The 24517-nt window shown below is 45.5% G+C and overlaps 1 protein-coding gene across 5 annotated transcripts in view; it reads left to right on the forward strand.

Moving 5' to 3' along the window:
- The first annotated feature begins 2983 nt into the window (after positions 1–2983).
- The window catches only part of PDGFC (platelet derived growth factor C), a 252462-nt gene continuing 230928 nt past the window's right edge, over positions 2984–24517 (forward strand). For 4 of the 5 annotated variants that reach the window (XM_086345957.1, XM_086345959.1, XM_086345954.1 and 1 more), the window contains exon 1: positions 2984–3319. Coding sequence is in view for 2 of the 5 variants with exons in the window: in XM_086345954.1 (XP_086202080.1) it covers positions 3049–3319 (271 nt within the window). In the remaining 3 variants the exon portion in view is untranslated. Of the gene's footprint in view, positions 3320–3735; positions 3816–24517 lie in introns of those variants that run through there. The other variant, XM_086345958.1, reaches the window with a different exon arrangement.

The following is a 24517-nucleotide window of genomic DNA, read 5'->3' on the forward strand; positions in this document are numbered from 1 at the left end:
TTGTAGGTAGCACTCTCTGCATTCAGCCGGAGTGGGCACGCCTGCTGAATGTTTAAGAAAACATGAAAACCACAAAGAACGTTCCCAATTATTTTCTCCTGGTTGGTGGAACAGATGCCTTTCCTCAAGGAAAATGCTTTAGGCCCAAACAAAGCCACATTCATTCAGAATCTATTGTTTAGTAATTGTGCAGACTTTGGATTATATAAAATCTACTTTCAATGCAAAGATCCCACTTTCCTAGGAAGGGTTTGTAAGCAGAATAGAGTAGGAAGACAGGCAGAGGATATTGTTAAACTTGCCAAGGTAAGAGCAGTTCAGGAGACAGCAGTTCAAGGACACTGGAGGGAACTCAGGCAATGCAGATATGGACGTGGTCAGGTTTGGGGTCCTGTAGGAGCACCTGGCTGGCTTTACTTATAAGGCCAGTCTTAAAGCAATCTATAGAATATGGATGAGGTGAAACCTAGAGCTGGAGTATTATTCCTGATCATCTGTAACTTTTCAAATACATCCTCCATACTGAAATTCTAGGGCAAATTTAAATGACTCCAATAAAGAAACCTGCCAGTCAGTCAAGAGTATTTATTTATGACCCCCTTGGGCCAGGCACTCTTCTGGCCAATATGAAATGATACAAAATAAAGGGCATCCGCACCCTTATGATCTCATGAAAGCAAAAGGATTGAACTTGTATACACACACACACACACACACACACACACACTATATGTGGGTGGTCATCAAACTCAACTATATAGACATAACAGCCTCAGTTATTAATAGAAAAATCCTGATTAGAAAATTAAATGTACCAAATTAGAAAAATTGGGGAGTAATTAATTTTATTACAAATAGATTAAAGTGTGTTCATAAAACATGTCTTTTATATAACGAGTCTCATTAAGCCATTAAAACTGGGAACACTCCCTCACCCTCCCACAAATCTACAGAAAACTCTTGGAACCTATTATTTATTGTGCAAATATGGATACACACTGGCCTTGAGGAGCTGCTGGAGTGAATACAATGACAAGGCCTGTGTCCTGCTAAACTGTAACTTCTTCAAAGACTAGCTTTCCTTACTGGCCTTGACATCCTGCACTCTGGGTACAGACCTGGTGAAGGAGTAAGAATGAAACAACGGTCGAGGTGAGTAAAGGTTCAAAGAGGAGATGAACTTAGGAGAATTTTAAGAAGGAAAGAAAGAAGAGGATTAGGATGTTAAGTGAGTCAAGTGGGTTGGTCTCAGTGGACTTCCAAGCTTAGGAAGAGGACCTGACATTTTCAGACTGACTGAGGACGGGTCTGCCCCATTTGGTCCACGGGACATCTGAGCACCTCTGGATCTTTGTCAGGGCAGCTCTCCCCAGTCCTCACGGAGGGCCTAGCAGGGCAAGAAAGCAAAGCTACTTAAAAAGAAACATTGAAACTCCATGGTATTTCAGCTTATGGCTTCCTTGGTGGCTCAGCGGTAAATGCAGGAGACACAGGTTCAATCCCCGAGTTGGGAAGATCCCCTGGAGAAGGAAATGGCAACCCACTCCAGTATTCTTGAACAGGAAATTCCATGGACAGACGAACTTGGTGGGCACAATTCATGGGGTCGCAAGAGTCAAACATGACTTAGCGACTAAGTCACCACCATCTCTGCTCACATCTTAAGGATCCATCCTTCAGTCTGACTCCAGATGGAGAATATACCGAGTACAACCTGTCAGTTTGATCCACTTGTCGACAAGCAGTTGGAGGGTATTTCTTCTTTGCCTGCCCTGGCCCTTTCTTGATCCTGATTTAAGGCAAGTTTCAGGAGGCCGGAGACTTATGTCTGTTTTCATTTCTGCAGGCTGAGAACAGTGCCTGCCTTCGTAGGCATTCAGTCAACAGAGCGTTCGTTAAATGAATAAATGTGATTATTCTGGCCATTTGTCTTCGTTTGTCTTTACTTTTGCTTTTTCCACCCCCTGCTTCAGAGAGTTGCTAACAGGCAGGAAAGAAGTCCCTTCTTTCCTTCAGCCCACAGTCCCTGGCCAAGGGTCCCGGCCCAGCCCTTTGGGAATGGGGATCCCTCGGGAAGGAACAAGGAGTCCTGGCTCAGGGGCGGGGAAGAGGGAAGAGGCAGGAAGTTCTTCCCACTTCTTCTGGCTCCCGTTGCATCCGCAGCGCCCGGCCCGCCCGTTATTTGGGGCTCGGGGCGTCCGGGAAGGGGAGCTCGGGCCGCTCGGGCGCATCCCCGTCCGGGGCCCTGGGCACCCAGCCCTCCCGCGGCACCCCGTCAGCGCTGGCACCTGCCGGACCGCCCGGCGGCGGCCCCGGCAAGCGGGACCGGGGCCCCCCCGCCGCCGCGAAGGTGGGGAAGGGGAGGGGACAGGCGAGCTCGCGCCGGTCTGCTGCGCGCCCGGGGCCCACTCGCGGCGCCTCCGGAGCGCGGGGGAGGGGACGGCGAGCGCCCCCGGCGCGACCCCAGTCCGACCTCCCGAGCTGCGCCGGGCGAGGGCGCCCGGGCCCGAGAACTCTGGTCGCGGGACCAGCATCCAGGTGCCGGATCCGCGCCGCGCGCCGGGCGAGGAGCGCGTCCCTCGGCCTCCCTGCACCCGGCCCCGGGCGGCCTCGGCCTGGACCCCGGCCCGGCTCAGGACCCCCGGTCCCGGCGCCGCGCCCGCGCCTGGGTCTCCCCTCCCCCTCGGGGTGGGGGCGGGGCGGCTGCGGCGCCCGGAGAGCGCATCGATCGGCAGCTTTGTTATTGATCAGAAAGTGCCCGCCGCCGACCCGGCTGCCGGCCGGCCCCGCGCGACCCCCAACCCGTTGCCGGTGCCGTCCCTCGGCTGACAGGTGCTCCCAGCCCCTCGCCAGGGACTCCTCGGCGCGCCCGGCTCCCCGCGTCCCCACCCCCCTTTCCTCCCTCGCCTTCGCCCCCACCCCACCCCCACCGCCTCGGCACAGCGCAGGATTTGTTTAAACCTTGGGAAACTGGTTCAGGTCCAGGTTTTGCTTTGATCCTCGGCACAAGCTGGAGACGCAGAAGAGGGCCCTCGGAGAAAGTCTTGGATGGGAGTATGTGGAAAGTGCCCCGCGAGGCTCGGCGGCCAGAGCAGGCGCGGCGCGTCCCGCCCGGCGCGGCCCTCCCCCGGCGGCGCTGATCCCGGCCCGGAGCCCCGCTCCCCAAGTGCCCGCCGACCGCGCGCCCGCCCGCTCAGCCCAATGCTCCTCTTCGGGCTCCTCCTGCTGACATCCGCCCTGGCCGGCCAGAGACCCGGGACCCGGGCTGAGTCCAACCTGAGCAGCAAACTCCAGCTCGCCAGCAACAAGGAGCAGAACGGTGAGTCCCCCCCAGCTCCTTCTCCCGCTCGCTTCCCGCGCCGCATTGTGCACCCGGGCGGGATGCACCCCGGCCCGCGCTGGGACGGATGCCTCCGCGCGTGTTCGCAGGCACCGGCTTTCGGAGGTTCTGCGGAGTTTGCAACTTCGGGAGCGGCCGCCGGGGCTCCAGCCTGGCGGCGTGATTGTCTCTGCGGGCGCACCCGGAGAGGGGACGTTCGGGGAGCCCCGGGGAACGTCGGTGCCAGCGTGCCTTGCAAGAAGAACTCTTGTTGCCAGAGTTCTAAGTTCAAGAACTGCCTCTAAATCCGAAGGCAACACGAATGAGTCTTGGCGTGTTTGACTTTACTCAGAGTTTTTTGGATTGGGGAGGGGTTGTCCCAGGACGTGTATCAACCTCATTAATTGAAGCGCTCTAAGTGGAAAGACATCAATTAATCAATAAGTAGATAGGAAGTAAAGCGGTCAAGAAGAGGCCGTGTGGATGTCTTTAGGAGGTATTTAAAAATGTATTTCTCTTGCGCTTTTTTTTTTTTTTTTAATATGCCTTTGTACTCTGAAGCCCTTACCTTTCTGGTGGTGTGTTTTTATATGCGATGGTGAGTGGCTGCTATTTTGTGTGTGCTGGAAACGACTTAATCCTGCATAGGAAATGAGAATTACTTTCAGCTTTCAAGTGTACCTGAAATGTTTAGAAAACTCTCAGATGCAAGTTCCCTTGGGCTGGGATTGCACAGCGCTGGAGAAAGGCTCCTTTCATGAAGCCAGGGCTGCTTCAGGGTGTGTAATTTGCTTAGCCTCTGAACTCCATATGATTTACATCATTCAGTTTCTAAACTCCTTTGCTCTTGATCTACCATTATGAAGTCATTTTTGAGACTACTTTGTAAATAGAAATTTTATACTGCACATGAAACCACAATGTTAATGCAGGCTGTCTAAAATTAGAATATTAAACACCCTGTTTACAAGTAGTGGCTTAGTTTTATTTGAAAAGAAATGTACATGTTTTTACTGCTTTGTGTGCCATCTATTTAGAATGCAAGAATGCTGTCTCTTCATTAACCAGGCGACATGAACATAAGCAGCATACTTAGGAGATTGGAATGGTGTACGCTGTGTTTTTAAGTCTGAGCACCATTTTCTCGATGTTTTGGGGGCGTTTCCAAGCTTTAGTTTTGTACTGAAACTCTCCAAAGTGTTCACCTTTAAGAAAGCACAGAAAGTTCTAAAGTACAGAAGGAGAGAAAATAAGGATTCCTGGGACCTTTGTAGCCATTATGTGTATTTATTGTACTGGCAGCAAGACAAGCTATCACATTCATCAGCTAGACTTAATGTGGCTGCTTCTTACAACTTGTTGATGTGATGGCACATGGCACCTGCAGGCTGCTTGAGCTGCTGATCAAAAGGCAGCCTAGGGATCCATCTCTAATCACGGGGACTGCAGAGGACTGGGGAGAGAGGGTGATCAAAGAAGTCACAGCACCAGCTGTACCCTGGCAGGAAACGGATCAGACCAACCTTTGTTCTTTCTCATGTAAAATAAATGTCAAGCTCAAAATATTGCCTCTTACTGGACAGACTTTCTTAAAATGAGTATGCATGCTATTCCTGGCTTCAGGCTTCTGTTTTTTACTTTTCCTGCCCCAGGTCCCTTCTGCTGCTCTCACATATCAGGCCTGGCCTGACATCTCTTATGTTCCCGAGTCCCTTTAGGACTTGTACCCGTCATTGTCCTTTCCTTGTCATTTTGTCGTGTGGTCCATGTGCCACCATCCCTTTTAACCAGACTCCAGAACTTTCACAGGATCTTAGGCCACTTCCTGGAGTAGGTGCACACCCTCCTGAGGGATGGGTTCGTGAAGTCAGGCCACACACATTCTGTTGCCGTCAGAGACTGGACCATTTCTCTTCCTAAGATGCATGATGCTAAAAATAGCCGGGTTGTTTCCTAATCTGTGGGAAGAGGACCGGGCTATGTTTAGCCCTATGAGGGTTGGCCTCCGGAAGTAAGTGGAGGTGGAGGCACCACTCACCTTGCGGTGTTCAGTCTGAGAAGCGAGGCGATCAACGCTAGGGGGCGATATAGAGCTATATTCCCCGCACAGGCAAGGTTCCAGGATGAGAGGGTAACAGGTAGTTGCTGATTAAGATTCCCCCGGGGAATGTGAGCAGTTTGTGTGACTTTCAAATTTCCCACCCCGTCAAGTGGGCATTTTTTGCCCTCCTGTTGAATTTTGATTGATTTTTGATCGTCTTGTTGCTCTTCTCAATTTAGCTAAGCGTCTAATTCTGAAAGTACAGACCCACCTGAGGATGCCACCTAAAAAATGCCATTGGCCCAGTTTGTAATGGATCTTTTTCTGAAAGAGCTTATAAGTGTGAAATGTGAAATGTCCAAATTGACCTATCATGACCATAGGAGTTCATTTTGACTTTCATGGACTCCTCCTCCATCATGGGACTGTTTTATCTGGAGTATTCCAAAGTCTCCTGTGGTGTCGACTCCATCACATCCTCAAGCCTGCTCAGTTTCAGATCAGCTGGGTGTCCTGAGATGTGTTATAAATGGAGATTGACTGCTGTAGCCAGTGTGGGTACTTGGATTTACACTGGGGCAAGGGAGGTGTTTTAAAGTTATCCTTGGGAGATCAGTGTCATTTACCCAGTTAATTAGGTACTTGGATGTTTACTTAAAACTACTTTGCAATTCTTGCCACTTTACTGTAAAGATAATTGTATCCTCCAGTATCACCTGTTACCTCTGTGTCTTTTGTTTCTGCCCGTGCCATGTGGCTTGTGGGATCTTAGTTCCCCACCGAATATGGATTGAACCCCCCAGAGTGAAATTGCCCAGTACTAACCAGTAGACTACCAGGGAAGTCCCGCCTTTGTGTCTTCATCCTTCACACAACTCCTAGCAATGAAGTCTCACATATCCACCAAGGATTTCACTTAAAGAGGGAGATAAAAAATCAGAACACTGAGGTAGGCAGGGTTTCTTACCTGTACATTCATGGCCATGGAAAAATTACTGTGATCTGTGTGCACTCATTTTAGAAGAGGATACCTCCCAAGAAATGAATAAGTTCCAAGATACTGTAGCAGAAGGAACCATATATATCACAAACAAAACTCAGCTTATTTGTTTGTCACCTGTGTGTAGCCCTAATTGGGCTTCCCAGGTGGCTCAGTGGTAAAGAATCCACCTGCCAGGGCAGGAGCTGAAGGAGACTGGGGTTTGATCCCTGGGTCAAGAAGATCCCCTGGAGGAGGAAATGGTAACCCACTCCAGTATTCTTGCCTGGACAGTCCTATGGACAGAGGAAAGGAGCCTGGCAGGTTATGTCCGTAGGGTTCAAAGGTCAGACAGGACTGAGTGACTGAGCACACACACATGTAGCCTCAATAGACGCCAATCACAAGCATCTGGACTAAGGCCTCACCTGCCTCGTGTCACTGCACAAGTGTCTTTAATTACCCACAGCCCTGAAACACGCTTCTGACTTCATCTTCTTTAACTATTGTGAGTGTAGATTTAGAATATGCCTCTATTGGGGTTTTCCTTATAAACGTCACTTAAAAAAATTGAGTAGAGTTGATCTTTAATCTTATGTAATGTACAGTATAATGAGTCACAATTATTACAGTTTATACTCCATTTATATTTATTGTAAAGTATTGGCTACATTCCTGTCTGGTGTAATATGCCTTGTAGCTTATTTTATACATAATAGTGGACCTTTTAATTCCCTATCCTTATAAGCTCCTCCTGCTTCCCTCTCCCAATCACAGCATTTATCATATGTGCGCTTTTCACATATGATAAAATGGACAAAAGTCCATTTCAAGGACTTTTGTGGCCTGTGAAGCCATTTACTTTGGGGACAAATGGTCCCCTTGTAATGTGTCCCTGAGTATGTGTATCTTGTATTTGTGGCTTTTCTGTCATTTTCAGTGCCAACTTTCTCCTCCTCTGGCCAGTATGTCCCTATCCACCCCGCCCCCCCACCATTCTCAGGTAGCCGCTTCAAAGCTGTATTTGAAGCAGATCCGGTCATCACAATCCTCAGAATACTGTCCAGGAGAAAAGAACTCTGCCCAAGGACTCAAGGGACTTTCCTGTTAGTCTGTAAGTTGTCATAAAAGACCTTTGTGACAATTATTTTTGTTGTTTTGGGTTTTTTTTTTTTTTAACTTCCTCCTGGTTCTCTGCTCTTTTTGGGATGGTTGAGGAAGTTGAAGAAGTGAAGTACCGTTATGTAATGATGAATGTTGCTTTTCACAAGAGGTGACCGGAAAAACCCCCTTCTATTTTATGGTAACTTTTCTTCTCCTACCAACTCTTATCTTTTATGCTTAACCTGATATACTTGGTGATTACTTCTAAAAGGTAATTAGAAAGTACAAAGATCTGTGTGAAGCTTCAGGGACTATATTTCACTTGTGAATAGTTGTAAGTAGATGCTAGCGGCCGACCCTAAACTTTCCTTTTTGTTGCATTTTGCAGATCCCTGTCTTGGCCACTGGGATCCTAGCTTGGTCTATTCTTATTTCATCCTTCCTAAAATTTATTTCTTACATGTATTCTGGGCATTCTCTTCCACTTCATGTTTTTTCAAAATTTTTGGTGCTAAAATTTTGCTGTATGTGTAAGTTGCACACTTTTTGTAGAAATAGAAATCTAGTGATCATGCAATGTGTGTTAAATACGTCATAACTGAATCAATGCATTTGTAATATCCACCCTCCCAAAAGCCCCCAAGACTGCTAAACATTTCCCCAAAGGTTTCTGTTTTGTTTTTATTTATTTTTAAAATTGTAAGTTTATTTTATGTTGGAGTATAGTTAATTAACAAAGTTGTGTTAGTTGTAGATGGATTGCAAAGTGGTTCAACTACACATACACTTTTATCCCTTCTTTTTCAAATTCTTTTCCCATTTAGGTTATTCTAGAATATTGAGCAAAGTGGAAGTTTCTGTTTGTAGCAATCAACATGGTAGAAGTCGTAATAAAAGTCCCTTCATTTACTTTGTCTGATTTTAATTTTTCTGATGATTTTAGTTGAAAACGTTATCTGTAGTCAGAATATCTTTGTATCAACAGTCCCCAACTTTTTCAGCACCAGAGACGGGTTTCATGGAAGACAATTTTTCCAGAGACCAGGGGTGGGGAGATAGTTTCAGGATGATTCAGGTGTATTACATTTATTTGCACTTTATTTCTATTATTAATACATCAACTCCACCTCAGACCATCAGGCATTTGATCCCAGAGGTTGGAGATCCCTGCTGTATATAATGCTATATCATTTCTGTATAACTCATTGGTTAAGGGGGTCTCTGTGAATTATTTTTCTCTACCACTGTCTCCACCTGTGATTTTTTTTTTTTCTCATATCTCCCTTTCCTGTCTCCTGAGGACATGTCTAATGGTTGATTTTTTGCTAGTAACCCCAGGTACGACCACACCAATTGTGGAAATTTTGAAATATCCTCAGAGGGTTGGGAAGGAGCCCAGCTGCTTCTCCAGGACAGATGGAACATCTTTGTGCCTGGCCCAGCTCTGGACATCGGAGGCAGTGCCCCAGCCCTCCTGGCCTCCTTCCTGATGAATCCCCCTGCCTGCCACTCTGATGGTTAAGCCTTTTGACACTTTCCGCTATGGACAATTTAGTTCATAATGGAGTTAAAACTGCTGTCTCTTCTCCCCACTGCTGGGCATTCAGGCCCAAGGCACCTGCGGCTTGAAGGACCCAGAGAGAAGAAAGGGTACAACCTCCTTCGAGCCTTCTTCTTGAAGCTTCTTTGGTTTGAGCCAAGGGTGTGTGTGTGGGTGAGATGGGGCAGGGGACGTGGCACGGATGGCATGGGATTGGAGCACTCGGGTGCCTGATCCTGCTTCCCCAGATGACACCGAGCAGCTGCTCCCGCCTGGGTACCACCTTCCTGTTATCTGGTTTAAAGAGACTGCTCTCTGAGGCCCTTTTTCTAACTACTTACATTAACCACCCCTGTTCATCACATCAAGGTGAATCCACTCTTTGGTATTCTGCTTGTTGTTTATTGGTTTATTTGTTGTCTCCGTGCCCTGATCCCCACCTTGTAGAATGGCAGGTCCCTGAGAGCACAGCCCTGTCTGACTTGTTCTCTGTGGATGCTCCAGGGTAGGGAACTGAGGGTGTCGTATGTTGAGTATTTGTTGGATGGTTCTGGATGTTAATGTCTTGTTTCAGGAGAACTCTGGCATTGCCTGGAACGTGCAGGCCATCTTGGAAGGTGGCATTTTGACACTGGAGCTTTCACATTGCTTGACTGTTTTCATAGGAAGAGAAACTTGCTTATTGGCTGCAATGGGAGATGCCAATGAGAGTTTTACTTTGTCATTTTGGTAAATGTCCCACGTTACCAGGAGTGTACCAGTTCGGTGGGTAGGCTTCCTAGAAGTGGTGCTAGTGACTGTCTTAGAAGTGCCACTCTGCCAGGCACTCTGCAGGTGGACCACGTGTGGTCAGGCTCCTGCACTGCCCAGATGGGGAACTCTGAATGGCTGACACAACTCCAGAACCAGCGTGCTTCCTGCCTTCTGCTTGTGGCGCACAGGTGAGAAATCAGCAGTGAGTCTGGTGTGTGGAGCCTTAGAGCTGGAGGGTTCCCAGGAATCTGTCCCCACCGATGTTTAAAGTGAGGTCTGGACCACCAAGGTGACTTGGTCAAGGTCGCCCTGGAGGGCAGCCAAGTTCAACGGCTCATGTGCTGATCTGTTTTTCTTCCAGGAGAACCAATTAGGCAAATGGAATTCTAGTGTCAAAATTCCAACACTCCGTATAAAAGCATTTTTTTACTGTTTTATGAGGTTTCATGTTTTGGGGGCAGTAAGGGGAGGTGGGACTCCTTTGATCCTGAAACATTGTCTATGGGAACACGAGAGACGACAATCTTAGAATAATCATGCTAATTAAATATATTTGGCTAATGTCTATTGTAATAGTGCTGTTGTGGTGGGACTATGACAGTTTGGCAAATGACTTGAAATACTTCCTTTAGAATTGTGATGTCTTGAGATCTTATTTTCAGTGGGTCTGTGGATGAACAGTGTTTAGTTGCATATTTTGCCGTATTTGTTGAGGATGGTGAAGAGAAAGACTGACATTGGAAAACCTGGCTTCACGGGGAGCTTTTCTTATGCTTTCTGTTTTTTATTTTGGCAGTTTTGAACATTTTATTTAGCAGGATGTCTCATTGGTAAAAGTACCATCAAAATGAGTGGATGAGCGTGGTTTAGTGAGCTCTAGGGTGCACAGCCTGTTATTCTTATGCAGTGGATTTAGTGAATGATTTCAGCCTTTATTTACACTATATTATGGGATTTCCTAGTCAGAGGTTCAGATTGCTCTTAAAGCCAAGAGCATCAAGGAAATTAATTTATACCTGTGGACTTGAACACTTTCCTAAAACAGGATTCACTTACCTTTATAAAAAATTGTGTTTGCAGAGTTCAACATCTGAGAATAGTTGAGCTGCAGTTATAAAGAGGAGTTACTTTCTTATATTTCTATAAGCCACATGACTACGGGCCATGTTTTTGGTAGCATCAGCTCATTTTGTCTTTTACATTATGAGGATACATTGTAAACGGAGTTCAGCTCCTCTTACCTGCTCTCTGCCTCCACATCAGACCTCTTATGCGCCTTCGAATTGGTGACAGAGCAGCCTCCTTCCTGGACATCTGCCTTGTTGCAAAGCCAAACCGTCTTTGCCAGACTGGCTTTAGTAATTTTACTTTCTTAGTGTTAAGCTTAATTCCTTTTTAATTTTCAATCTGTGATTTTTTTTTTTGTATTTGGCATTTCCTCTATTGCATAGTAGTTGAGCCATTTCTCAATTGAGGCGGGGTGTATTGGATTGTTGCCAGGTTTGGAGGAGCCGAGGCAAAGCGGATGTCTGGCTCTTTGAGGAAACCAGCATCCCCAGCAGCGTGAGGTCCATTGATGATAATAATATAAGGATGCAGCTCTGCCTTGCTCCTACGTCCACTGTGTTCTGATGAGAAACCAGGAAGCGCTCCTGGAAAGGGCAGCATCTGGAAGCATCCTTTGGAGGCAATTCAGTGGGACAAAAGGGTTCTTAGTAAGCCTCTGGTTTTCTGATGCTTAACGATGACTCCGCAGGAGAGCCTGTTAGGAGCTACTCTTGTGCTCAGCAGTTGCAGACAGTATGGAGTTTATATCTCTGTAACCTCCCCTTGTGGTATTAGGAAAAACACGGAGGCTTTACCGGCTAAGTAGCCAAGGTCGCACAGCTGGTAAACGTTTGGACCTGGATCTGACTCCAGGCCAGGACTCAGAGCCACGTGCCTCCCCCTTCATGACTTAATGGTCTAGTGTTTTATTAGAACATTGTTTTTAAACAGCAAATATTTATAACCGTCTACTCTGTGCTAAGCTCTGCCCTCGGTGCTGGATACACAGAGAAGAAGACTCGGTTCTCGTCCTTGCAAACCTCTGCCCAGGGAGAACTGTGGCTCAGAGTTCGTCTCCTGGTCTGTTGGTTCTGGGCTCCCGGTGCTGTGGGAGTGCAGAGGGCTTTACTGCACTCTTGCACTCTCAAAAACTCTTCTGATTGACCAGGTGGTGGATTCGACCTGGGAAAGAAGCACATGGAGAAAAGCCCCCACAAGGGAGCTGACATGTTTTGAAACAGGCTTGAAGAGGGAAAAAGAGGAAAGGGTTCTAGCCCGAGGGCACTCTGCATCAAAGAGTAGAGACAAGTCTGGGGCCCAGGGTAAGCAGAGGTGGGGGGAGATTCAAGGGCCGGATGCTGTTTGCAGGGAGTGCCTCCTGCAGGGTTGGCAGCTCACAAACAGAATTTCAGAAAAGCTTGTCTTCACTCTGCAAACAGTAGAAACTGGAGAGGATGTAGAGACAAGGGAACCCTCCTACACTGTTGATGGAAATGGACATTGATATGGTCACTGTGGAGAACAGTATGGCAGGTCCTCAAAAAACTAGAAATATAGAGCTGCCATATGATCCAGTAATCCCACTACTGGGCATATATCCAGAGAAAAGCAATTCAGAAGGGTTCATGCACCGCAGTGTTCATAGAAGTACTGTTTACAACAGCCAGGACATGGAAGCAACTTAAGTGTCCATTCATAGATGAACAGTTAAAGATGTGGTATGTACATATATATAGTGGAATACTGCTCAGCCACACGAAAGAATGAAACAATGTCATTTGTAAAAACATGGATAACCTAGAGATTATCAGATTAAGTCAGAAAGAGGGGCAAATGTCATATGATATATATCCCTTATATGTGGAATCTAAAGAAAAAAAGATACAAATGTACTTATTTACAAAATAGACATAGAGAACAAATTCAGTGTTACCAAAGGGGAAAGGTGAGAGAAAGATAAAGTAGGAGTTTGGGACTGACATATACACCCTGCTGCTGCTAAGTCACTTCAGTCGTGTCCGAGTCTGTGTAACCCCATAGATGGCAGCCCACCAGGCTCTCCCGCCCCTGGGATTCTCCAGGCAAGAACACTGGAGTGGGTTGCCATTTCCTTCTCCAATGCATGAAAGTGAAAAGTGAAAGTGAAGTCGATCAGTCGTGTCCGACTCTTAGCGACCTCATGGACTGCAGCCTACCAGGCTCCTCCATCCATGGGATTTTCCAGGCAAGAGTACTGGAGTGGGGTGCCATTGCCTTCTCCGATATACACCCTACTATATATAAAATATAAAATAAATATATATATTTATATATAAAATAAATAAGCAACAAAGACCAACTATATGGCATAGGGAACCATACTCAATATTTTGTAATAACCTATAAAAGAAAAGAATCTGAAAAAGAATATGTATATATACACATGTCCATACCAAATATATACATATATACATATGTATATATACACATGTACGCACCAAATACATACATATATACATATGCATATATACACACATGTGTACGTGCTCAGTCTTTTCAGTCGTGGCTGACTCTCTGCGACACTATGTCCATGGGGTTCTCCAGGCAAGAATACTGGAGTGGGTTGCCATGCCCTCCTCCAGGGGATATATATATATATAAGAGTTGGACACGACTGAGCACGTGGCACAAGCATATATATATATATATATATATATATATATATAGTGAGTGAGTGAAGTGAAGTCGCTCAGTTGTGTCCGACTCTTTGCGACCCTGTGGACTGTGGCCCACCAGGGTCCTCCGTCCATGGGATTCTCCAGGCAAGAATACTGGAGTGGGTTGCCATTTCCTTCTCCAGGTGATCTTCCTGACTCAGGGATCGAACCTGGGTCTCCCTCATTGGAGGCAGACACTTTAACCTCTGAGCCACCAGGGAAGATATATATATATATAGTATACATATGTATATATTCAGTATTTATATATATACACATACATATACTGAATGACTGTGTTGTACACCTGAAACTAACACAGCATGGTAAATCAACTGGACTTCAATAAAAAAAACAAAGGATTGTCTTCATGTTTAAGATTGGTCAGAAGCTTCCAGTTACTTTATAGGCAGGCAGGCAGCAGAATTCTGCACTGGTGTGAGCAGAGAAGGGCTTATTGGGGTTTTCTTGGGAAGTTCTGAGCTGGTCTGGGGGCAGGCTGCACAGCCTCAGGGACACTCAAATAAGGGAAGCCAGCGTCCACACTACTGTCTGCTGCCTGCTACTTACATGAGTAAACAAAGAGTTAACTTCACACTCCACTCACACAATGGGTGGCAGGCAGTAGGAGGCTGGGTGCAGGACCAGGATGGGGTAGGGGGCAGTGTGCGTGCAATTAGTGTGATGAAGCTCTTCCCCTGACAGGAGCAAGGAAGACAGCCTTTGCATTTTCAAGGGAAAAGATTTTGAGTTTCCTGGAAAAGTAATTCTTGTGAGGTAATGCAAATGCAGGAGGTTGGTCCTGGTTCCTTGGACACAACGCTAGAAATATTTTGAGGTATTTAAGGATTTGAAATGAATGCACTCACTTGGTGGATGGGCTGTGTGGATCTCATGTCATTTTTTTGAAGTCAGGCTGTTTGCATTCCAGGAAAGCCTTGTTCCTGAGTGGACACTATTTTAAGCTTTTCAGCCTTTGCAAGATGGTCTTGGGCTTCTTTGCTCTGATTATGCACAGCTGGCCCTTGCACCTGCCTTGGGAATCAGTGCACAGATCAGAAACCATTAACAACAGAAGCTGGCCTTCCGTGGTGCTTATCTCGTGTTGTTTCTGGCAGTTATTTTTGCTGGGTATTTATAAGGACATCTGTCTTTGAAAGAGTCATGTTATCTTTTTTTTTTTCTTCACTGACGAATAAATCACAGCTTGTTTCCTTACTGCCACACACATTCATGGTCTGAGGTGATTATAAATGCAAATTGTAAGTCATTAAAGTGTTATAATGTCTTTTTCTGTGGCAGCAGGCGATGTTTAAAATCACTGTATGAAGAAGGATCATTTGCTTAGAATGTGATTAAGAGATGGGAACAGGTGAGAAGCAAAAAAAATCCAGTTCTTTCCTGGAAAATTCTTACTAGGTTTGGAGAAAAGGGGAACATCAGAGTTCATTTTTGATGTATCTTACTTTAAACTTGAGACATGGTGATGGGAGGGTACACGTCATTTAAGAACACAGGAAAACACAGTAACTTCCAGCACTTTCATATTTTTCCTTGGAGATAGATTAGACTTCTTAGAGTGTGACTTGCCATCTGATTAGCCTCTCAAAGGATGGAGATTGAGCTCCATAAAAACAAGAAGCCAAGCTGGCTAGTGCTCATGGAGGGCCAGAGATGGGGTGTCCTGGAGGCAGGTCTCCCCTGCTGGTAATAGATTTATGTTGTGGGTCATAAAAGGTATTGGGGCGGCTTCCTGTTAAATAAGCAGCAGTGTTTGAACGCGTATGTTTTGTGACTGGTTTTACTTTTATCTGTAAACTAAAGTGCACTCTATCTGGAGATCCCCATGGAAATGAGTTGCCTTTGTGATACAGGAGACTAGCTCTCATAGCAGACTACCGTTTCTAGAGTTTCAGATGCAGTTTCTTGTATAGCATAGATGTATATGATGGCCTCAGCTGTATCTTTATTTTGTGTTAGTCACAAAACCTTTTGTAGAAGAATCGACGGTCAAAAATAGCAGGCATTTCCTGGTCAAAATCTGCCCAAATATTGAGAGATGTTGAGAGAATCTAGATACCTCATTGATAAAGGTTAACCCTTGAAAAAGTGGTTCATAGTTGAGACTTTGCATAGGCTTGCTGTTTACAGGCATGATTAAAAATGAAATATTAAGAATTAAATAATCTGTATTTTTGTTCTTAGCACTTTTTTCATCATGGTAGAAGATGCATCTTTCATGGATACTGATCACTTTTAATGGGGACCGGTGGACACCTCTTAAACTAAGTGCTCTAGAAAGGTTCCCTTTGAGAATTAACATTTACATCCTCAGAAATCAATGATGGTGTCTGGATCCCAATTTCCTTGCAATCTTCCTTTGCGGTCACTTCCAAATGGCCAACCTCCTGTAGCAAAATACTCAGCGGTGCAAATCTTCTGGAAGAAGTGTAAATGCTATACTTTTACTTGGAAAAATGGGAAAGGAGGGCTTCTTAATATATCTGCTGGGCATTTAAGACTGCACAAAGCACAGGAAATAGTTTGGGAGTGTGGGAGCGTGTGGTGTTTCCAAGTACAAACATTGTTTTGAAAATTTCCCCGGTAGTGGTGAATTATATGAGACCACGTCCAGCTAAGGAGAGCTTGTTTAACTGGCTTGTGGTTCTGGGGTTCATTCAAACACTCTTAAACAAAATAAAGGGAGTGGATGTAATGACTTCTTTATGGAAGGGCCGTAAAAAGGTACAGAGCCGTGTAAACAAATTGAGTCATTTACTAGATGTTTCAGTGATAGATTTGCAGTCCAAATTCAGGGTTGTATATTATAGTTTACAGGCTCTGACCATGGTCTACCTTAAAAATGAAGTTACAAGCTTGTTTTTTGGTTTGTTTATATGTTTGCTTTTCTTTGGTGCATGGAAATCTGTTATTGCTGTTTTATGTGACAGCTTGAAAAAATACAGTTTTGAACATCAACTTGTATGCTGGTTCAACTTTGGAAAATGGTGAGAAACTCACATGTGAAAAGTTGAACTGACCTGATTTTTGGTAGCCCTGGGTTCTATTCAAGAAAAATAGGATGATTGAAATTGAAGTTTTCCTTCTGGGCTCAGGCATGTCCGAACTAATTGTAAAATAATTGTTCTGGCTAACAAGAGCAGGCCCGTAACTACAACTATGTAAAGTAGAAATCCAACAACAGTTATGATTTACAGTTACGATAACTCTGCCAATGTTGTAATAAAACCTCTCTTATAACCAACCTCCAGTCACATTCATTCCTCTTAGTTGAGGCCTAGGTAAAAGTCCTCTCCTGAGTGGTCTTGCTTTTGAGAGTTGCTGTTGCATTAGAATATTCATTGACCTCCTCTAAGACTGGTATGAGGGCTGTGCCTTCCAGTGAAGGGGAGGCGGGTGGGGTAAGAGTCAGAACACGTGGTTCTGCACACCGGTCGTGGTGACTAGCTGCAGCGGAAGCCAGAAATAAATTTGGAAATTGAAGTGAGGAAAGGAAACTAAATAATTTCTATGTTGATACCATAACATTTATTCATTCTGTAACTTCTCTCCATCAAGGTTGGCTTGCCTAGCCTTAGAGGAAGTGGATTGTGTAAGAAACCTCGGTAAAAATCAATGAGCCTTTCTAAGTTCTGAAAACTGGTGGCATCGCACCATACTGGCAGCTTTCAAGTGTTCCTGTGGGAAGTTTGGCAGCGGAAATAGCTGCTCCAGCTCCACAGGCCTGAAAAACAAGGGACAATGGTGGATATTATAGCTTCTGTGTAATGTGTGACTTGCCGTTTCCTTTTTTCCCCCTCTTTTTAATGAATATGGGTTACATGGCCTTAAGTCTGTGAAAGATCTAGGATCTGCCTTTAAATCAGATTCTTGGTGATCTTGACAGCAGTTCAGAGCCTGTTAACCTCTTTTATGTAGCGCAGAGTTCTGATGGTCATATGTGATCTCAGCACAGAGTGACCTGGGACCTGCCTGAAACCAGGAGGGGTCACTCCCTTCAGCAACTTATCTTGCAGAGGGGAGACGAGGCAGGTACTGGCCGTGATGCAGAGTAACCCAAGTGTGTGGTGGGAATGCAAGGAAAGGCAGGAGGATTTATAGCCAAGACCTTAGAGGGTTAGGGAGGTTGTTAGGGCAGAAGTGCATTCTGAGCAGAGTCACCTGGATAGGTAGTAACCTGTGTTCCTGCAGAATCGGGGCTGCTGGAGTGGAGGTTGGGAGGGGGAGCTGCTGAGGAAATGTGCAGAGCAGGGAAGCCAGGAACCTCAGTCTATCTTGCAGTGTGTTGTGATGGAGACCTCTGGGTGAGTCCCGGGGGCGGGTGGTGGGAAGGCAGGCCCAGAGAAGGCTGGCACAGCGAGGAAAGGGTGCCTGCAGCACCATCGTGAGCTTGCTATGAGCCCTAGCGGAGCTGCTCAGGAAGCCAGGCGAAGACCTACCTTTGGTTCCTTGTGGAATGTGCCATAAAGAGACAGGATTCGGGCTGCAGGAAGGGAAGGGTAAAGTGGAAGGACAGGGAAGCCCCATGTTTGTGGTCCGGAACCAGCAGGAAGAGTCATGCGGGGAGAGAGGGAAGAAAACAAAGAGGAGAGGAGAGGGAGGAAAGAAATAGAGAAACATAAGGGGGAGTAGGAAGGGAAGGAGAGCAAGAAGGAAGGAAGAGTGGGAGGGAGGCAGGAAGGAGGCACTTTAAGGCAGGAAGAGGTGGGTGCCCTGGAAAGGGAGAGAAGAATCAAGGAGCTTGGCCAATGGTAAAACATACAGTAGAGTTTCAAGAAAATGAGGACTGATGAATAGACATGAGGTTTCAATGTAGACGGAAAAACAAAGACAAAACAAAAGCAAAAACCCTTCAATGTGATGAGCAGTGCAGAAGTACAAGGCAGAATGTTTATGGAGTCCAGTGGAGACAGATATAGTCTGTGAGGGTTTGGGGAGAGCTTTAGGGATCAAGGGAAAGCAATACTGAAGTGGTTTCTGAGGGGAAAGGGAAAAAAAGTTTTTGTTGCTTGTTTGGTGGGTTGGAGAGAGACCTGCAGTGGGGTTTTGGTCCAGCTAAATGTGCCCTAGGTAATAGGAGAGAAAAGATAAGGAAAGTTGGTGTTTCTGCCTGGCCTGTCTATCTAGAGGGATATGGAGATGACAGGACTTGAAGACGGAGCTGGAGGAAAGATGCGTGAAGGCAGTGACTAAGGCAGCATCAGTGAAAATACTTACGTGGAAGAGAGTGACATGGAAAATGTATGTGAAAAAGACACAACGGAAACCAGTGTTAGCAAGGACTTTAACTTATTCAAAGCTACAGGGATTTAAGAAAATAAGCATGGAAATTCAAATTCAATGAGCACCCTTTAAATTTATTTATTTATTTTATACTGGAGTGTGGTTGATGCGCACTGTTGTGTTCCAGCTGTACAGCACAGCTGTTCTGTTATTCATATGTACGTGTCCATTCTTTCCCAGATTCTTTACTCCTGTAGTTTATTACATAATATTGAGTGGAATTCCCTGTGCTATGCAGAAGGTCCTTGTTGGCTACCTATAGTAGTGTGTATATGTCAGTCCCAGTCTCCTAATTTATCCCCCACTACCTTTCAGTTCAGTTCAGTGGCTCAGTCGTGTCCGACTCTTTGCAATCCCATGAATCGCAGCACGCCAGGCCTCCCTGTCCATCACCAACTCCTGGAGTTCACCCAGACTCACGTCCATCGAATCAGTGATGCCATCCAGCCATCTCATCCTCTGTCGTCCCCTTCTCCTCCTGCCCCCAATCCCTCCCAGCATCAGAGTCTTTTCCAATGAGTCAACTCTTCGCATGAGGTGGCCGAAGTACTGGAGTTTCAGCTTTAGCATCATTCCTTCCAAAGAAATCCCAGGGCTGATCTCCTTCAGAATGGACTGGTTGGATCTCCTTGCAGTCCAAGGGACTCTCAAGAGTCTTCTCCAACACCACAGTTCAAAAGCATCGATTCTTCGGTGTTCAGCCTTCTTCACAGTCCAACTCTCACATCCATACATGACAACAGGAAAAACCATAGCCTTGACTAGACGAACCTTTGTTGGCAAAGTAATGTCTCTGCTTTTGAATATGCTATCTAGCTTGGTCATAACTTTCCTTCCAAGGAGTAAGCGTCTTTTAATTTCATGGCTGCAGTCACCATCTGCAGTGATTTTGGAGCCCAAAAAAATAAGAGTCTGACACTGTTTCCACTGTTTCCCCATCTATTTCCCATGAAGTGATGGGACCAGATGCCATGATCTTCGTTTTCTGAATGTTGAGCGTTAAGCCAACTTTTTCACTCTCCTCTTTCACTTTCATCAAGTGGCTTTTTAGTTCCTCTTCACTTTCTGCCATAAGGGTGGTGTCATCTGCATATCTGAGGTTATTGATATTTCTCCCGGCAATCTTGATTCCAGCTTGTGTTTCTTCCAGTCCAGCATTTCTCATGATGTACTCTGCATAGAAGTTAAATAAACAGGGTGACAATATACAGCCTTGACGTACTCCTTTTGCTATTTGGAAGCAGTCTGTTGTTCCATGTCCAGTTCTAACTGTTGCTTCCTGACCTGCATACAAATTTCTCAAGAGGCAGATCAGCTTACCCGTTGGTAACCATACGTTCCTTCTCTTAAGTCTGTGAGTCTGTTTCTATTTTATAAATAAGTTCATTTGTATCACTTTTAAAAGATTCTACATCTAAGCCATTTCCTATGATATTTGTCATCTCTGTCTGACTTACGTTATTTAGTATGATGATCTCTAGGTCATTGACCTCTTTGATGACCTTTACTTGATTTTCCTGGTGCTAATGCCCTTAAACAATGTGCCATCAAGTCATAAAAGGTAGGGGAACACCAGGGCCAGCCTTCTGGGCATCTCTGCTGTGGCAGCTTTAGCATCTGTCGTAAGCACTACACAGTTTTGTTCTGTTTTGTTTTTTAACAACTATTGAAGCCACATAAAAGTTTGTTGGGGGTGGGTTCAAGTTATGGTAGTTCTTTGCTTGAGAGAATATACCTCGTGAGTCCCATGCCCTCCAGAGAGAGCTGTTTTCTCTGTACATCTGCAGGGCAGGGATTGTCTGTGCTGCCATCCTGGGGCATCCTTCTTTATGTCCCCATGATCATTGGAAAGAAGCTTTTGGAATGGGTTTGTTGAATGATCGTGACCCTTGGGTCTTGATCGAAATATGTTATTGTTGTTACTTACGACTTTTATTGAGCAGGGGAATTCTCCTTCTGTCCCAGGATGGATATTTCTGTAAGGTTGTGTGTTTTTCAGCTCAGTCCTAAGAAGTATACCATTCTAGAGTAACTTCAAATGTCAACACCCATACAATTTACCGATGAGAGTCCCAGTCCTTTGGAATAATGAAAACTCTCAGTGGGACAGATTTGGATCTCTTGGCCCTCTACCCAGGCCTGCTTCCTGTGTGGAGAAGGAAGAGGGTGGGGGTGCCAAGGGACTCTACATTCAGGGAAGGCTTCTGGCCCATCCCCTTGAAACTCTGCAGGTGGTGGCAAGTCTCTTACTGTCGCTTGATATCCTGGCCCACTGGTGCCAGAGTCCCCTTAGCACACCCAGTTACACTTGTGGTTTCAAGTGTAACTGATTCCTCCTGGTTGCACTTGCTCTTAGAACTCCAAGTCTGAGAATGCAGTCTAACACTAATAGCATTTGTCTGTTTAATATCATTCCTTTACAAACATGCAAAGTGTGTAATATGGTTGATTAATCAAGCACAGAATTATTGTTTACAATGCAGTAGATTAAACAAGCTCAGAATTATTGTTCAGCTAATGCATGAATATTAACATTTCTATTTTTAGATAAAGTAATTATATCTCTCATTTCTGCATTCTCACTGTAGTCACCCTAGGTCAGGTGCTGGCTACCTAATCAGTGACAAAAACATCCTTTCTCTTCCTTCTGCATCCAGGCTTTTCCCACACTCCCACTCCCAACCCGTCACACCTAAGAGGTAGATATCAGACAGTCTTCCTGCAGTGGAGTTCTGATTGTTACTCCTCTCTGGCTTGGATCCCTGCTTCTCTCACTTTGATGTTCTTATAAATCACTTGGGGATCTCAGTAAAATGTGTTCTGATTTTGTGAGTTGTGGGGGGCAGAGAGGGCATTTTAGCAGCTCCTGGGTGTTGTTGGTGATGTTGGTGATGGACAGGGAAGCCTGGCATGCTGCAGTCCATGGGGTTGCAAAGAGTTGGACACGACTGAGCCACTGAGCTGAACTGGGTGATGCTGGTGCTGTTGGGCTGAGGACCAGACTTTGAGTCACAAGGGTCTCCCCTTGTCCCAAGGTCTGCTGTGACCTCACCAACTTTAATATCTTTCTAATAAAAAGGTTCCACCAAGCCTATCTCTGCTCCCCACTGAGGTGACTCCATGCCTCTGTTCTTGCAACTCTGTTAACCAAGCAGTCAGGTCCATCTGATGAACATGGAGTGCTTTGGTTCTGGGTAACATGGCCCATCCTGAAGAGGATAAACCCATAGAGGTGCTTGAGGTCTGAGGTGTTGACAGTCACGTGACTTGTGACACCCCAGGAGTAAATGCATACCAGAGGGGTATGCAGAAACCTGAGAAAGAAGAGCTATTCCATTTCCCAGTCATGAAAGACTTCTCCTGAGGCTTCCCACTTGGGTCTTGAAGGATGAAGAGAATTCACTAGAAAAGGAGGAGGGTTCCAAGCAGAAGGCATAGACTTCGGAGAGACCACAGTCTCTTAAAAAGTCAGCTTTGTTTGATGGGAAATAAAAGATTGACAAAGTTATTCATTGAATATGAAAAGCTCTGTTTGACATAAGGAATATGTTTGGGTCTATGGGATGGTGTGGGGGAAGCCCGTAGGCCTTCTGCAGTAGTCCCTAATTGTAAAGGTCTGTCTTCCCCTCCATTTTTCATATTCTTTTTGTTTTGGCCATGCCATGGGGGATCTTAGTTCCTGAACTAGAGATTGAACCCCTGCCCGCTACATGGGAAGCTCAGAGTCTAACCACTGGACTGCCAGAAAAGTCCTTCCATTTTCATATATTTTACACCTATAACAGATCAGTCACTATCTGTCGGATGGTCAGATTTGTTGTTTGTTTTGTTTTTTGCTTTCAAAAAATATATGTCAGGATGATCATAAAGAGAAGCTGGATGCAGAAGGCAGACACCAATTTGAAGGCATTGGTGACAGTTTGGGTGCCAGATGAGGAGTAAATTGGCCAGTTAGTCTCCCCGGGAAAGAGGCAGGTACACACCACCTCTCTCTTACTCTGTCTGCTCACAGCTCACACGGATTCAAGGTTGGCAGGTCTGTGCGTGTGTGTGTGTGTGTGTGTGTGTGTGTTATTTGCTCAGTTGTGTCCAACTCTGCCACCCCATGAACTGTAGCCCACTAGGCTCCTCAGTCTATGGAATTCTTCAGGCAAGAATACTAGAGTGGGTGGCTATTTCCTTGTCCAGGGAATCTTCCCAACCCAGGGACTGAACACAGGTCTCCCGCATTGCAGGCGGATTCTTTACTGTCTGAGTCACCAGATAGTCAAGGCTGGCACGTCCACCTTCTTCAAACTCCCAGAATATTGCAGAGTCCACTTTTTTCTACTTCAGATTCGGACTGTACATATGCCTCATCTCCCATGATTGTCAATTGTCAAAGAGTTAAGATGAAGAAGTCTTGAATTTAGAGCCCCATTGGATGGCAGATCTTTGAAATGAAGGGCAAACAGCCCCCTTGACCCAAGGCAGCTTGTTCTGTCCGTGTAGACCTCTGGCCTCTTGGCTCATGGCTGAAGAGCTCTAAGAAGTCAGCTGCCTTATTTCACAACCAAGGAGGCAGCTAACGTCCGGCTTCATTTTGAGGAACTAAGAGGGGGTGCATTGTAGGGCCTCTTAATCTTTCTGCTTAGACTGAGCAAAACGAATGTGCAAAGAACCTCATTGGCAAAATTATAATGATGACTGCTTAGAATGTGATTTCCTCCACAAGAAAAAAGAAATGTATCATTTCCAGGAAACTTATTTTTAGACAGAGAACTTTGTGATAATGTTTCTTGCAGTGGTTTATTCTAAGAGCATGACTCTCAAAAATCCATTTTCAAGAGTTTCACTTATTTTCATTTTCAATTATTTCCACCCATCTGTTTATTTTTTTTCTAGTTAACATTAAATGCGTACTTTCTTATTTTTAGTCGGTTTTTCTTTTTTTTTAACCTTTGAGATTGACAAGTGTGATTGATCCCCTCGAAGGCAGAACTCTTGAAAAAGTCTTTATTTTAGAAAGTCATTCAAAGAATGTATTTTTTTTTTTTTTTGGAAATACAGTGGAATTTCTCAGCCTTGATCATATGAGACTATGGGCAAGTCGTCTTTCATTCTGGCGTGTGGACAGAACAGAAGCAAGCCCTGGAGGGGAGAGTTCAGAATTCATGGCAGGGAGCACATGTCAGTGTGCCAGCGTTTATGGTGTCACAGCCAAATTAAAACCATACCCTCTGCTGTGTACAGAATGGCAGCCCCCAGACTGGACGTTTGTGCCCAGCTTTCTGCATAAGTCTAAGGCAGTGCAGATGCTCAGGACTCTTAAGGATCAAACTCTCTCTCTTTACATCCATTCGGTTTTGCTCTGTGAGGGAGAGTGAACTATCTTCGCTTCTGTTGCTTCTGAAGGGCTTGAATTGAGCAGAGGTGAAAACTGGCTTTGTGTCTCACACATGATGTATTAAGGTATTAATAGTTATGCCTTCGGAGAAGGCAATGGCAACCCACTCCAGTACTCTTGCCTGGAAAATCCCATGGACGGAGGAGCCTGGTAGGCTGCAGTCCATGGGGTTGCGAAGAGTCGGACACGACTGAGCGACTTCACTTTCACTTTTCACTTTCATGCATTGGAGAAGGAAATGGCAACCCACTCCAGTGTTCTTGCCTGGAGAATCCCAGGGATGGGGGAGCCTGGTGGGCTCTTGTCTCTGGGGTTGCACAGAGTCGGACACGACTGAAGCGACTTAGC

The sequence above is a fragment of the Bos grunniens genome, chromosome 17 (assembly GCF_055505025.1).
Source record: "Bos grunniens cultivar Pamir isolate PY7600 chromosome 17, Bosgru_T2T1.0, whole genome shotgun sequence".
Taxonomy (NCBI): domain Eukaryota; kingdom Metazoa; phylum Chordata; class Mammalia; order Artiodactyla; family Bovidae; genus Bos; species Bos grunniens.